We start from the raw sequence: 12445 nt of genomic DNA, 5'->3' as shown, positions 1-12445 counted from the left end.
CTCTGCGGTCCACCCAGGACGTATCTGTGCCTTCAGAGGACTTCACTAAGCCACCCAATCTTCTGCCTGCCTCTCCTACTCCTAGGAGTCCCAGCACTATAGGATGGCAGCACACAGGTCAGAGGATGTCACATCCAGCCACACGAGGAGAGCGGGGTGGGTGCACTGTGGAAGATAAATGTGGGACGGATCTCCAAAATCAGCTCTTCTTGTAGTCAATAGATTCAGAATGCAGCCTCTGGCAACATAGGTGTCTGGTCCTGGAGAGTTCTCGCCGAGTGGCTGGTCCCTGCTCTAGAAAGCCATTCAAAACTTTGAAAAACAGCACTAGACCATTCTTCTTCTCCACCAATCTTAGTTTGTAGTACGCATTCTGGCAGAAATTGTGTTCCTGGCATTGGCCAAAAGTAGCATCTTTCATACTTTGAAATCTAGGGGCTAATTCAGACTGGATCGCGGCAGCGATTTGCAGTCTGAAGCCTTTGCTGGTGTGTGCACGTGCAGTGGCCTCACTGCATGTGCGCACCCCGGGAGCCCAGTGAGGTGCTATCAGCAACTCAGGGCTGAGATCGCCTCTGTCTGATTGACGGGCAGAGGCGGTTGCGGGGTGGGAGGGGGCGTGCCAATGGCGTTAGAACGCCGTTGGCGGGGCGCGGTCTGGACAACGCAGGTGTGCCCGGATTGTTGGGGGATGGGCCACTGTGACCCGGGATGCGGCGAGTAGCGGCCTGCGCTGGAGCTACGCTGGCAGGGAGCTACTCGCCAGGTGCAAAAGCATTGCTGCCGTGCAATGCTTTTGCACCTGTGCGGTGGGGTAGGGCCTGACATGTGGCGCAGCCCCCCCCCCCCCCCCCACGTCAGAGTAAATGATCGTGTATGTGCTAAATTTAGCACATCTACAATCAGACCTGAATTACCCCCCCTCGGTAATATTTTCACTGTTCGAGTGTCCAATGGCAGTGTGCTTTACTCCACTTCAGCTGACCTTTGGCATTATGATCAGAGGCTTTTGTAATGCTGGTAGACCATAGAAACACAACCAGAATGTTCTGTACAAACAAGTCTTGTGCTGATGTTGCTTCCAGAGGCAGTTTGACTTGATATTGAGTGTTGCAACCAAGGATTGATTTTTACACACATCAGCACTTGTCTGTCCTGTTCTGTGAATTCGTGGGGTGTGGTATACTAGTTAGACTGTTTAAAAGATAGACATTAGGTTGACAGTGTCAAAAGGTCAACAACAAAAAAATTTGTTATTTTGTGTGGTTTTTTTACATTTTCCCCATATTTATTAAAATTCGTCACCTTGCGTGCTCACCTTGTAAGCAACGCTTCTGGCTCGGTTGCTTGCTCCGCTTTGCTCTCCACAAGGTTATTGAAGGTAATAGTTTGTGATGTGGATAGTAAATTAAAAAAGTTGTAAAAGCAGAAAAAAAAACCTGAAAAACACCTGTCGGACTTTATTAACCTGTCGGACTTATGACCCTGTTGAACTAATGCTTGTCTGTCTCGAGAATCTGTGTGGCCTACCACTGCACAACTTAGCTGGTGATGTTCATAAATGTCACCACTTCATAGCACTTAAGGGGGGTACACATGTAGAGATCCGTTCCTAAAATCTAAGCAATCTGACTAGATTGCTTAGATTTTAAGCACAGATCTCTCGTGTGTATGCCCCCAAAGCGATCGCAATGCGCGGCCCCACGCGTCGCTATCGCTGGTGCTAGATTGGCCTGCATGCAGGCACAATCTAGCACATCGCTCATTTTACCATTACATATTTAGGGTTAGTTTAGGGTAGGGTTAGGGATATAACAGTAGAAAAAGGTTATGTCAACATTAGGATCCATGTTGATATCGTGAGTGTCATATGTAGACATAGTGGCAATGTCGACATTCAGACCCTGATGTATATTTACTAAAGCTTCTATAAATGAAAAGTTGTGGTGTGGCCCATGGGAACCAATCAGATTCTTTCTATCATTTTCTAGGATGTAGTAGAGAAATGAGAGCTAGAATCTGATTGATTGCTCTAGGCAACCCCGCCACTTTTTATTTTTAGACGCTCTAGTAAATATACCCCCATGTCGGAATTCTAGTGTCATCATTTTGTACTACGCTCCTTCAGACTACTAATTCAGCCTAGATGTAATCTACATAATTAAGTGTTTATTCCTTAGAGCACATTTGAATATATTCAAAGTTAAAATCTGTTTTATTAATTTTGTTTTTGGTATATTTGCATACTTGGCCATGACATTTTAACACCTGTATCATTTTACCTGTTTACAGTATACGTAATAGGCTTTTACAATGTATGCATTTGATTTATTTGAGCTGTTCTGGAAGATGTTCATTCTGTTGCAGTATATAAATGGTTTTCCCTTTTAGAAGTTATTGAGTAGTGCAATGCGGCATACTTTGTTTACACTGCAGTCCCAGGCTGCTTTAAGAAGTGAAATTACAATAAGAAATAACATTGCAGATATCAGAAAAGGTCTGTTACACAGATAGATAGTACCTTTCCTAATACCCTCCAGAACACAGCTTACAGCCAGCAATGCATCACTACCTGAAAGTTCACAAGCATTTCCAGTTGTATCATTCAAATAAAGGTTTTCATTTTGGTGGCATTTGGATTTTCTAACTCTTGCTTATGTTTTATTTTTTTCAGACCTTCACCAATGAAGCCCATTGTGTTGAAGACATTTTGAAGGTTTGTCCAAATGTTTTATTTGTTATTCATACAAATACGGTCAGTATTTTGAAACCAGTTGGAAAAGAGTAAGAACATTTTACATCTGTAGGTGAAATTGATCTGTAGACCACATTTTGGGGTCGATTCTGCAAAGAAAAAATGCAAGTAACTTTGTATTTGGAACAACTTATGTCTGCTCGTTTGTTTAAAGCAGCAATCCTTTACACGGCCAAACCAGATTGCTGCTTTAAAAAAACAAACAGACAGACTATCAGAAAGTCCCTCACCTCTGGCAACTTGGAGGCTAAGGTCCAAATGTATTAAGCTTTAACAAGAGATAAATCGAGCTTTATGGTAAGAACTTACCGTTGTTAAATCTCTTTCTGCGAGGTACATTGGGCTCCACAGGCAATGACATTGGGGTGTACAGTAGGATCTTGGTCCGAGGCACCAATAGGCTCAAAGCTTTGACCCCAGAATGCCTAGCGCCGCCTCCTCTATAACCCCGCCTCCGTGCACAGGAATTCAGTTTTTGTTAACCAGTCCAATGCAGTAGCAGGCAAATGAGACGACAACTGTTAGCAGCCACATACACCCCACACTCACAACAGGAGAAAGTGTCTGTGGCTATTGCCATACCAACCCAAAGAAGCTAAGTGCGTCCGGGTAGGCGCCCTGTGGAGCCCAGTGTACCTCGCAGAAAGAGATTTAACAACAGTAAGTTCTTACCATAAATCTTGTTTTCTGCTGCGTGGTACACTGGGCTCCACAGGGAATGACATTGGGGATGTCCTAAAGCAGTTCCTTATGGGAGGGGACGCACTGTAGCGGGCACAAGAACCCAGCGTCCAAAGGAAGCATCCTGGGAGGCGGAAGTATCGAAGGCATAGAACCTTATGAACGTGTTCACTGAGGACCACGTAGCCGCCTTGCACAATTGTTAAAGGGTCGCACCACGGCGGGTCGCCCAAGAAGGTCCAACCGACCAAGTAGAATGGGCCTTTATGGTAGCAGGAGCTGGAAGGCCAGCCTGTACATAAGCATGTGCAATTACCATTCTAATCCATCTGACCAGGGTCTGCTTGTGAGCAGGCCAGCCACGTTTGTGAAAACCAAACAGAACAAAGAGAGAATCCGACTTCCTGATGGAGGCAGTTCTCTTCACATAGATACGGAGAGCCCGTACCACATCCAAAGACCTCTGTTTGGAAGACAAATTAGGAGAGGCAAAGGCCGGAACCACAATCTCCTGATAAGGTGGAAAGAAGACACCACCTTAGGTAAATACCCGGGACATGTTCTAAGAACCGCCCGATCACGGTGAAAAATCAGATATGGTGACCTACAATACAAAGCACCCAAATCCGACACCTGTCTAGCAGAGGCAATAGCCAGCAGAAACAATTTCTTAAGAGAGAGACACTTAAGGTCCGCAGATTCAAGAGGCTCAATCAGAGACCCTTGCAATGCCTCCAAAACCACCGACAAGTCCCAAGGGGCCACAGGCGGGACGTAGGGAGGTTGAATCCGCAACACACCCTGAGTAAACGTATGTACATCAGGTAAAGTCGTAATTTTTCATTAAAAGCTTCTTCTCGGGGCAGCCCCTCTGTTGTATGCCTGCTTACTGCATGGCACCAACTACAAAACTGAGCTCCTGTGCACGGAGGCGGGGTTATAGAGGAGGCGGCGCTAGGCATTCTGGGAAGAAGATCAAAGCTAAGAGCCTGTTGGTGCCTCGGATCAAGATCCTACTGTACACCCCAATGTCATTCCCTGTGGAGCCTAGTGTACCCCGCAGCAGAAAGTGGAGATGGATAAAGTGTGATAAGTGACCAGCCAATCAGTTCCTAACTGCCATGTCACAGGCTGTGTTTGAAAAAAATTACAGTTAAGAAGCTGATTGGCTGGTCATTTATCTCTCTTTATCCTTCTCCACTTTCTCTTGTTAAAGCTTAATACATTTGGGCCATAGTCTGTAGTGTCAATAGGTTGCACGTGGTGATAATAGCCTTGGGAGTTTGAGATGGAGAAGGAGTGAGACATAAGTTAAAAGAAAGAAGATGATAGTCAGATAGAAAGAATGGGAAATTTGTTAAGTCTGGTATATCACAACAGTGAGTGTCCACTTACATGGGAAAGTGAGGAGGTCCGTTGAGACACCAAATGATGATGTGTGGGTAAGGGTCGGATCAATTAAGATAGGGGTATTGAAGTTCACCTAAGATAAGGGAGGGAAGGTCTAAAGAAAGGAAGTGGGGGAGACAGGAACAAAGTTGTCAGGGAATTTTGAGAGAAGAACAGGGGTCGATAGATGACAGCTACTTATAGGTTAACAGGGTGGAAGAGGATGAAATGGTATTAAGAGTATGAGTTGGAAGGTGTAGGAGATGGATAGATGGACTCCCATGGCAGGGAGTGTGAGAGCAGGTGAGCCATCAAAGGAGAGATCAGGAGGAGAAGTGGTGTCTGAAGGGGAATCCAGAATTCAACAATGGCTTGGAGATTCAAGGAGCTGGAGATGGAAAGATTTTAGGTGGGGATCAGATTGTTACAGACAGACCTGACATTCCAGAGGGCACAGGAAAGAGAGTTAAGAGGAGAGATATTAATTAAATGATCAGGGTTTAAGTTTTGTGTGTCATGAGTGTAAGTGAGGAGAGGTGACTGGGATAGAAGGGACAGTGCAGGGTTAGTGGTGGGGTAGCGGGCCATAGTGGCATAGAAGTGATTGGAAATGGGATTGTGGGAAGGGTAGGAGACTAGTGCGGGAGGGAAGAGGTGAGGACAGGAGGTAGAGAGGATTATGTAGTTAAGTATCTGCAGTAATATAGAGTGTGAGCTACAGAAACAGTGCAGTTACAATTTCAAATATGCAGATAAAAAGAACAGTGCTGGTGAATATATAAGTGCAACTACAATAGTATATTATGAAGATGAATATTTGGAGGGACGCACAGGATCCTAACAGAATGCCAACAGCAGCATCCCGACATTCAAAATCGCAGCGGATTTTCATAAGTATTTTAACCCTAACCCACCCCTTCCGCAGCCTATCCCCAACGCTAGTACTTACTGTCGCAATCTGACCGGTGGGATCCTGACACCCGGATATTAACTACATCATGTTTGTAGGTGTTATGGATGCTGGAATATAATATTAAGATAAACAATGTTAAAAATGTATGGATGTGAAGCAGTGGTAAAAAGCAGTTGCAGTGCAGCCAGAAATTACAGTGGTATAAAGATATAATAACAATGGCACAGGAATGCTATAAACAAAGATGTGTAGAAAAACTTAAAATAATCTAAAGTGCAGCACGCAAAGTACAATGTCCATGCAGGGAGTTCAGTAAAAGGTCCAGGATATGACGAAAGCCGATGAAGCTATGAATTTACATTATTTGTGTGTGTGTGTAGATACATTTGCGCCCAGGTGCGACAGGACGGGTGACGGCATGTCTAGGTTCACATGAATGGGAGCATCTGTGTGCGCTGCCTACAGCGTGGCTACATCTGTGTGTATAGATATAGATCGATATATACAGCATATACTCGCAAAAGCAGGGCCTTCTTTCCTCATGTGCCTTTCCTTTTCTTACTTACACTATCTTATACACCATACTCCCTCTTATACACCATACTCCCTTTGATGCCACCTAACCCCTGGTTTTCCATACCTGTCCTACATTGTCTTGAACTGTAAGTGCTGTTTTCTTGTTTGCTCATTTAATTATTTGCTGTGTAATGGGCGCTGCGGATCCCGCTGTTGTTGCAGGAAGGCTTGTTTAAAGGACTACATGTTATATTTCCAGATTTTGGAAATAAAAATGTCAATAATACAATTTAAAATGTTTAGGCTTAGCAATTATGTAAACATTTTAAATAAGCAATATTTTTGTAATTTACGTTCTCATAAATATTACATTTTTTTATGAATGTAAGCAGTGTCTTCACTCTGTTCTCATATACTGTAGATCTCTAATTACTTTATGTATTCCCAGAGTCCAGCCATATACTTATTGTATGCCGAAATAGCATGCTTGTTCCTTAGGTACAATGATATACTTTCAGACGTGTTCTATGCCATTTGTACATAATTATTTTTGCTTACAAATCGTGTCGGACTGAGGCATGAAGGGCCCACCTGAAAAAGCAGTGATAGGGACCCAAGGTAAAGGGTTGAACTTGTAGCCAACCACTGCAGAGTGACGTGGCCAACCATTTAAAGAGGACATGCAAAGGACAGTGCTTCTTTATAAAGGAGGGATGGGGGGTGTCAGGAACACCTACTTTGATTGGCAGAAGGGCTAATCTTGGTGTAGTTTCCATAGACACAAACCAAGCACCCAAGTTCATCCATGATCAACCTCCACCAAGTTGCTGACCCCTAATTGGGGTGTGTGGCCCATCAGGGATTTAACCTGTATACCTGTGGGCTGATCTGACCTTGGTTTTCAATTGCAGTTATCAGACTTGGTTACAAAGGTGTATTACACCGACACATTTAATTCTTCTCATTTTACTGCATGGAAAATAGAATGTCTGCTAGGTGAAATGTATGCATTTATGACCAGGATATTGTCCTCTGGAATAAAACCTTCTATTCTCTGATATAGATAATTTTGATATGGGGATTATGTTATGATGAATAAAGTATTGTTCAGCCTCACAATGCGTACAGTCCATATACATCACTTAGACTATATTTGATTCTTTTAGGAAATGACACATTCATGGCCTCCACCATTAACAGCCATCCACACACCAAGCACCGCTGAACCTTCCAAATTTGCTTTTCCTGCTAAGGTTTGTTGTATATTCTTGAATGTATATAAAGTAGTATTTAGGAACTCTTTCAGTACAACTCGTTAAGCTAAAAGTATATAAAAATATACCGGTACATACTTAAATATAATTTGCATGCACGAAGACCTAGATATATTTCTGAGCCTAAACGTTTCTGAAAGCAGCAGTGAGGAAAAATTATTTTTAATTTTACCTGTTAAATTCAGTAAATAGTAATTGTGCATTATCACGTGCAGAGATATGCATGTTTAAGTTTGTCCCCTGCAGAGGGTGTGTTGGGTAGTGGTATTTTTTTATTTTAAGTTGTATATTCTTTTAAATAAAATGCAATTGACTGGCAATGTGCTTGTAACATTTTGACATGTCTCAGACTTCCAAGTGAGCCTTGTCTTTAATGCTGGGTACACTATTTACCAAGAGGCCCATCCAGGTAAGCATATACACTTACCAAATGGGTGGACACTTGAATTTGGCTGCTAGCTTTGACTCGAATCCCCCGCAAGTGTACGAATGATCGTCGGACTGTCCATACACACAGCCAGATACGCCGATACATCAACCATCGGCTATCCTGCACAGCCAATACAATATATCTTTTAGAAGACGTCATTCACAGACCTATTGCTTGTACACACTGGCTGACTGGCTCGCAATATATCAGTTTGCTCAAATTGCCGATATATCGACCTGTGTGTTCCCAACTTTAGTCTTTCTCCTTTCCGAACTACATAATTTTTTACAAATGCATTTCCATTGAAGTCTGGCAGCAGTCTTAGCAGGCTTGAGGCAAGTCTTACGTGGAGAAGCTTGTAAAGAATGGTGGTGATTATAAGGGGAAGAAGAGATGTGACCCAGTTGCAGTAGCCTGATTTTCCGCTGCACAAATAGCACCAAGCTGAAACTTCCTGAACAATATAGTAGTTTGGTTCTTGCGTTCTAGTGGTGCAACTGTTCTGTTAAGAAAGTCAATGGTGTTCTGTGCAATCATCATTAAATCCCCAGAGATTCTATTCAGTTATTTGGACATGTGAACATTTGCAGAGCTTCTAAACCTTCAAATGGCCAGATATTTCTATAGTCGGTAGTCACCATTGTTGTTGTGTGCTGGGGTTTGTTTGTTTCTTGCAGTTGTACTGATATTAATACAGGCTTTTTACATTTCCTTCACTCTCTCCTGCTGCACCTCAGGAAAGTCAGCACGTTCCACCTGTCAAAGTCAACCACAGTGAGTTATGATCAACTTAATGTGTAAGAGAGCCTGGGGGTGGTGGGTGAGAAACAGAATATCATTCTTTACATTTCTAATACCTCTGTGTGACATTTTTGTTACATAATTCCACCTCTAGTGGAGTTTATATGTTTAACATGTTAACATACATACTTTTTTTTTTTTCATTCTCTTTATTTGTAGAGGTAGATGATAAAAAGAACATTTGTACAGTCTAAGAACATATAATTGCCGCGAACAGAACATAGTCATAAATAATAACATACATACTTTTAATGCTCCCTATCTTGACTTTTAGAACACACTCACTGTTTTAATGTACTGTATTATCACTCTACTAATGGCTAGCTTATTTGAAATAGAGCTTATACAGTATATAAACAATGAATGCATTGTATAGCCACAACCACATCACTTACCCTACAAGAGTGTTCATTTTTTCAATGCGAGTACATTTCCGTACTAGGGATTTGCACCACAGTGACTTCTTTAATTTGGGGCACCTTTTGGTTTTACACAGGTTCTGTGGCTGATTAAAACCCGGTCAGATACAAGCATTAATTTAGCCAGCCACAGAATCTGTGTAAATCGTGTCCCAGTTTAAAGGGTTATTATGGTAAGCCTACCTATACATGTAAGGAGAAGCCAGCCAATAGACAAGAAAGGAGTGAGAGCGAGTATACGGTTATCAGTAATGACCCTTATGGTCTAAATGATTTACATTTATAACTTCCACTAAAAATGTGTATTTAGTAATGCACAGAGTACACTTTTTGAAGGCGGTATTAAAGCAAAGGGTAATTGAAGCTGAAATTGCAGTTGTAACTCCCCTCACTATTGTGGCCATAAGTCATATTGCTGCTCCTCATAGTACTTACAACATACCCCTGGCATTGTTGGGCTTTGGTCTCTCTTGCCTCTGCAACCCATGTCTATTATTTATTTATTAACAGTTTCTTATATAGCGCAGCAAATTCCGTTGCGCTTTACAATTACACCATTCTTTTGGGAAATCCATTCTCATGTACATTGGACCTAATTCAGCTGTGGTTGGAGTGAGCGTCACTGCTACTTACTTGGAAACAGCAGCCATTCTCAGATATGGTATTGCAGCAGGAGACGTCTGGTATAAATAGATGCCTCCTGCATGCATGTGTGGTCCTGTGCTGTGTCCGAGGACGTAGAATTGGATCACTTGCTACACCATCAGCTGGCTAAGTGACGCATGAGGTCATACAAGCTGGCTGCCACAGCTCCTTCCAAAAGGCCAGGAAATCTCAGTTGGAAATCGGAGACACTGGCCTTGGCACTCCCAAAAAACTGAAGTGGCGCCTCTGTTTTGGGAAACTGCTGCAGACTGTCAGTCACTTGACATGTGCAGCCGTACTGCGTCCAACGACGCAGAACCCCTACTGTACATTAGCAGTACGTGTCCAGCGTATACGCGCAAAATACCAGCCAACAGTACTGTGTGTGATTTTTCCACTTGCATCCTGAATCAGGCCCATTGTGTAGAAATATCAGTTTACTTATTACTGTGGAAGTCTGCAGATCATTGCAACAATCCAATGAGATTGTAATATTTACAGAGCATCTCAGTGTACCAGATTGGGATTTATTTTCATCCCTAACTTTTCCAGAATCTTTGCTTCATTAAGTTTTAGGAAGAATAACAGTTACTCTCTGCATAATTACTATTAATTGGGAAGCTAAATCTATATCATGAATATCTTACTGATTTCTCGACGATTACCTGCCTAGCATTAGAGTTACAGCTTACTGGTGCTAAGACGTTTTTTTTTTGTTTTTTTTTTAATATAAACTTCCATCATCTTAAGTTTAACATCCAGATAAGGTTCTGGATTCTTTTTGTCTAACTTTGGTGCATTCTGTCGTGAAAATGTCACACAGAAGTTATAGTTTGACTGATCGATACCTTGCATTTATCTATTACATAATGTAGCACCTCCAGTACAGTTTTTTTTTATTTGCAGAAATAAAATATTCATATATTTTAATACACAATACAAAATATTTAATGAACAGACATGTTAAAATATAGGGAAGTGTGAAAACTGGAGCATATTGTACAGTGCTTACACAGATGGAAGTGTATATCCTTTAGTCATGTCTGTATATTTCCATCCATTATGTACAAAACTATTGTGTACTGTGTACGATGAACTAAATTGCTAATCACAGGTTTGGAATATTTCCAATTATTTTTTAAGAAAGCCACCTCCCCCCACCCCATCCAGATCCATTTTTAAAATATACCTCTCACCACCTCACCGTAGAGGTGCCCGATTTGGGCCACATACCTCAGTAATGTCACTGATTTCTTCTGAATGAACCTGATTGTCCAAAAATTGGCTTTAACCACTGAGCGTAGGTATCATTTCCATATACGTCTGTAATGTTATTTTGGCTTGTTTCTTGATTTGTTTTAAATTTATTTCTGAGGTACGTCTTCTCCTATCTGTATTTCGTTAGTAGTATGATAGCTACTGTTATACTCTCTTTACTCTCTACGTATAGTGTGTTTGCTCATTTTTAAATGATATTCTGGGTTTTAAAACGTGGCTTAACCTGTTCTTCACCAGCAGAGTAAACCCAATTATCTGTTTCACTTTCAGAACGTTATGATGCCTCTCCAAAGGTTTTGCCAAGCCCACAAAAGGGATCATCGTAAGTAAATCTGAGCGATGTTTTGCAGTGTTTAGCTGTTCCTTGGTAGGTCATAGAGGAGATTATGTATAGCCCGTAGTGCAGTGGATTCCAAACTTTTTTGAATCACGGCGCCCTAGAATATCCAAAAATATTCATGGCACCCCTAGGCCAAAAATTTCTTATTGAGAAATTTAGAAATAAATATTACATTAAGTAGATCGCGTTTATATGTCATCCTTAGGGTCAGTTGTGTGGTGAGGGACAAGATTTGCTTCTGTTTGACCACATATTTTATGACTGGCAGCCACCAGCACTGGTTTTGCCTATTATACTGACCATGAATAATTTTAATTGGTACTGGACCACCAACCCAGGGCAACCCTGCAAGTGTCCCGAGGCACCCCAGGGAGCCACGGCACACAGTTTGGGAATCTCTGCCGTATAGTGAGATAACTGTGTACAGCAGGGATAGCCAACCCTGGTCCTCGAGAGCTACGAACAGTTAATGTTTTCCATGTCTCCTCACAGAATCACAAGTGAAGTAATTAGTTCCACCTGTGGATCTTTTAAAATGTGTCACCTGTGGACCAGCTGGGTGGTCTGGGAAACGTGAACTGTTGGCACTCTCGAGGACCAGGGTTGGCTACCTCTGGTGTACAGTTTTGTCATAGGATACATGTATTTATGTTTTTTACAGCTTAATAGAGCACCACTAAGAAATGAAATAAAGTTGAGATTGTGGTAGCAAGCTGCGATTCCTGGTATGTGTGTGAGAAGTATTTATAGATCTACAGTGCAGCACGGCGGTTAACATTGATGTCTCACACTACTGAGTCATGTGTTAAATTTCTGACCAGGGTCCTATCTGTATGGAGTTTGTATGTACTCCACATGTTTACATAGGTTTCCGTGTGTTTCTTCCCACACTCCAAAAACATACTGCTACTGTAGCTAAATTTGCCAAATTAAGCCTAACGTGTGTGAGAGTCCTTATGTGTTAGGGAATTTAGACTGTAAGCGCCAGTGGGGAAAGGACTGTT

General features: G+C 42.0%; 1 protein-coding gene across 2 annotated transcripts in view; it reads left to right on the top strand.

The window, feature by feature from the left end:
• AFF1 (ALF transcription elongation factor 1) overlaps positions 1–12445 on the top strand; it is a 346973-nt gene that overhangs the window by 229653 nt on the left and 104875 nt on the right. For both annotated transcript variants that reach the window (XM_063919866.1, XM_063919865.1), the window contains exons 4-7: positions 2675–2716; positions 7421–7507; positions 8696–8732; positions 11372–11423. In XM_063919866.1, the coding sequence (XP_063775936.1) occupies positions 2675–2716; positions 7421–7507; positions 8696–8732; positions 11372–11423 (218 nt within the window). The remainder of the gene's footprint in view (positions 1–2674; positions 2717–7420; positions 7508–8695; positions 8733–11371; positions 11424–12445) is intronic.

The sequence above is a fragment of the Pseudophryne corroboree genome, chromosome 1 (genome assembly GCF_028390025.1).
Source record: "Pseudophryne corroboree isolate aPseCor3 chromosome 1, aPseCor3.hap2, whole genome shotgun sequence".
Classification (NCBI taxonomy): domain Eukaryota; kingdom Metazoa; phylum Chordata; class Amphibia; order Anura; family Myobatrachidae; genus Pseudophryne; species Pseudophryne corroboree.
Note: the sequence above shows the minus strand (reverse complement) of the source record. Positions and strands in the feature narration are given on the sequence as shown.